The following is a 3,894-nucleotide window of genomic DNA, read 5'->3' on the forward strand; positions in this document are numbered from 1 at the left end:
TTTACCTCCATTTGAACTCCAAAGTTGAAATATATTTACAATTAGATGTCTTGATCCAAGACTCACCAACCGCCACTTGTTCATATATTTGGGCTCAGGACACAAACCCACTTCAGGAACTGGACCAGGACACAAAATACCTGTACCACCAATTCCCATTGGGTTTATATCCTGGGCCCAGACATCTGCACAAGTGGAGGTTGGCAATTGTTGGATTACGAGAATTAGGTGTAATATATTTTTGACCTAATACTTAGGATATAAAAAAAAATACTTGTCAGAAATATACATTTCTTTTATAACATCTCTGGGTTGATCACCATGTGAGTAAAGTTTTTACAATCTCTTACAAGAGGTCAGGAAATACCTTTATTTACTTATCCCTAATCTGCAAAGTAGGATAAATCAAATTCTGAAAAAGACAATTCGGTATAATCTACTTCTAGCCCAGTATCTCTTTCTTGATTCTGGTCACCTTTACAAGGTTGAAAGGGTATAAGTAAATTGGTCATCTCGTGAATTCAATGCTATATAATTTTTTCCCACAACCACCTTCTTTGATTACATCTTGTTAAAGCATCTCTCTTCATGTACCAAGGTCTACTTTGATAAGAATTCCTTGTATTGGAGGCCTCTACTCATAACCACTGCCTCATTTTGAATTGCCAAAACACGGAGTGGGCTGAGTCATCAAGGCCCTCTTTTGATATTAGGAATAACTCTATTAGAAGCTTCTAATGACCAATATGGCTCTATCAGTTTTCTAATGTGTGCCCATAAGTAGTGTTTCAAAGCCAACTCTTTAATGAACTTGGCATTACCAAATGTACATTTGTTGGATTTTTCATCTTCGTAAATCTTCAAATGCGACTTATGGATGTTCTAATAAGGAAAACTGGCATCACACTTGGTGACTCTTGAGGTGGAACTTGAGGTAATTCCTTTTGTTAAAGCTGCCACTACAGTATGAACATTTATACGGTGTGTCCCCGACATGTACCTTCAAGTGCTGCCTGAGGGAGTCGGGTCGAGAGTAAGCTGCACTACAGTCCTGGCACTTATGGGGCAATGTACCTGTGTGAGTACTAACGTGGTACTTGAGATGGTCGACTCGGGAGAACGCGGCGCTGCAGAACGAGCATTTGTGGGGTTTTTCTCCTGTGTGGACCATCAAATGGGTCTTAAGCGCCCCTGCGAGGGAAAACGCCGCCACGCACTGACTACACTTGAACGGCTTCTCTCCCGAGTGCGTCATAATGTGCATCTTCAGGTGACCCGTTTGCGTGAACGAGGCCATGCAAAGCTGGCATTTATACGGCTTTTCTCCTGTGTGGATCCTAATGTGAACTTTCAAGTCGGATATGCGTGAGAAAGCCGACTCGCACAATGAGCATTTATGAGTTTTCTCTCCTGTGTGAGTTATCATGTGTTCCCTCAAATGAGGAGCATCGAAAAATGCCTTCTCGCATATCGAACATTTGTGGGACTTGATACCCGTGTGCCTCTTCATGTGTTTGCTCAAAGACGAACTGTGGCTAAGACCTAATCCACATATGTTACATTCATACATCCTCGCTCCTGTATGCACAGTCATATGCTGCTTCAGCATTGATTTAAAAGCAAAAGCCTTATCACACAAAGAACATTTTTGTAGATTTCTACCCCTGAACCTTCTCTTCTGACCCTTGTCGTTACCAACTGTATGAGGAAATATTGTGTTGCTGGGTAAACATTTCTCGAGTTGTTCTGTGTCCGTATCTGTGAAGTCATTCTCAATAGGTTCCGGATCCAAAATTGAATGACCAAAACCTTCTATAGTTTGCGCTGCTTCAATGAGGCTACTATTTTCTTCCTCATCTTTGGGCACTTCAGGAGAATCTATTCTGAAAGGAGAGAACTGACTTGATTACTTGTAATCAACTACCAAAACTTGGTTCTACTTACAAAGGTGTGTCTTTATTTTATCCATCATTAAAAAACTATTCAGTTGCCAAAAGTGTACCTTTCTTGTTTCAAACAATTGATAGGAATGAGCTCCTCCTCTGCATTTTGTGCACTATCCATCTCTTACACCTGCAACGGAGGAAGAATGCATAAGGATTTCCAACAGCAATTCTCTACCCACCTTTATATCACTCATACTATACACTTCTAAACCACCTATTAAATCTTTAAAATACATTATCTTAATTATATTCAACTTCTCTCACATACTAAATACATGTTCTATACAAAACTGCAGGCACAATAACTCTTTCAAATTATTTAATCTATACATGCACTCTCAAAATATATTACTCCTATTTTCCATTCCACCAAGACATTTACTTGCTTCCTTTGCTTTGTAATTTGCCTCCACATTCACACCTATGATCCACCACAGATTCTTAAAATATCCCACGTCCTCATACATTTCACCCTTCACACATTCGGTCTGCCACCATCAATATCTTCATCTCAATTTTATCTATATTCATATTTCCTCATAAAATTTTCCCCTCATATACTCTGTCAAACTCAAGTTACCAGCGGTTTCAATCTCCCCGCAGAATTAGGTACAAGCTGTGTTATATGCAAATAACAACTGATTCAACCATATACTTTCACTTTCACTAATTCTAAACCTGTATCTAGTACTTTAATATTGACTTTCCTTACTAATCCATCCCTACACACCAAATAAATAGTGATATCACACAACACCTACCAAAATGATGTGGCAGTATGAGTGTAGCTCTTATTTTGTGTATTATAGATAGGAAAATAGATTATATAAAAATAGAGGGAGAATTTCAAGTTGGTCTTGACAGTGGACGTCAAAATAGAAGGCAAGACAAGACAAAAATATCAAACCTCACCTCATACAGGACCTATCCATACACAACTTTTGACCTCTTTCGACTTCCTCCTCTTCCAATATGCTCCTAAACATTTCTCTGTGAACACTGTTATAAAAATTGTCCAAGTGTATGAATATCTATAATATCTCTTGCTAGCCGCTTCTTCAACATCTGTCTTACCACAATTTTTTTTTATTGCAGTATCTTCCTTCCGTCACTGCTACGGGATCCGAGTGTTTACTTTGTTTACATCCTGCGGAACGGAAATTAAATTGTAAAGAATAAAAGCGCTGTATTAGTTTACGAAACACGTTCTCTTTTTTTTATCTGTAATTTTGCACAAAACAAAAATTGATCTGTTGAAATTATATCAAGCATATATTTGTACTGTATTGTTTTTAATTAGTTGTATTTGAGACTTGATAGTGGGTGAGAATTCACATTTTTGACAATTGTAGAACCACAATAATCAGAAACAAAACCAAAACAAAACGAAACAAAACAAAATAAAATAATACAAAATAAACAAAACAAAAACGATTCGTTGATTTCGCAATTTCTGTATTATTCAGGTATGCATATATATATATATATATATATATATACACATAATATACACGTATATATATATATATATATATGTGTGTGTATATAATATATATATATATATATATATATATATATGTGTTCATATATATATATATATACATACATATATATATATATATATATATATATATATATATGTATATATATATATATATACATATATATATATATATATACATATATATACATATATATATATATACATATATATATATATATATATATGTATATATATATATATATGTGTGTGTGCGTGTGTGTGTGTGTGTGATTCACCTTTCACCTTGGTCTTTGGATCACGTGTTGGACTCGTGATCGACAGCTATTTCCCTCCCGGAAGAGAGCTCAGAGCTCGTATGACCGATCTATGGGTAATGCTATGACCTTTCACGCACACACCCCAACTTCCCGCCCACGAGAGTCTGAGTAACGACTCGAAGCGCAG

At 36.4% G+C, this 3,894-nt stretch overlaps 1 protein-coding gene across 2 annotated transcripts; it reads right to left on the reverse strand.

Annotated features, from left to right (window-relative positions):
• Nucleotides 1-281: 281 nt before the first annotated feature.
• LOC143030718 (uncharacterized) lies at nt 282-3,093 on the reverse strand. 2 transcript variants are annotated; one of them, XM_076193908.1, is made up of 3 exons: nt 3,021-3,093; nt 2,003-2,073; nt 282-1,883 (listed from the first exon to the last, which is right to left on the reverse strand). In XM_076193908.1, exons 2-3 carry the CDS (start codon nt 2,062-2,064, stop codon nt 902-904), a joined length of 1,044 nt encoding a protein of 347 aa, XP_076050023.1. In that variant the 5' UTR covers nt 2,065-2,073; nt 3,021-3,093; the 3' UTR covers nt 282-901. The 2 variants fall into 2 exon arrangements, with proteins under 2 accessions (XP_076050023.1, XP_076050024.1); XM_076193909.1 differs by having other exon boundaries at nt 2,859-3,072.
• Between the last annotated feature and the right edge of the window lie 801 nt (nt 3,094-3,894).

This window comes from Oratosquilla oratoria, chromosome 12, assembly GCF_046742065.1.
Source record: "Oratosquilla oratoria isolate Oo_2021 chromosome 12, ASM4674206v1, whole genome shotgun sequence".
Classification (NCBI taxonomy): Eukaryota; Metazoa; Arthropoda; class Malacostraca; order Stomatopoda; family Squillidae; genus Oratosquilla; species Oratosquilla oratoria.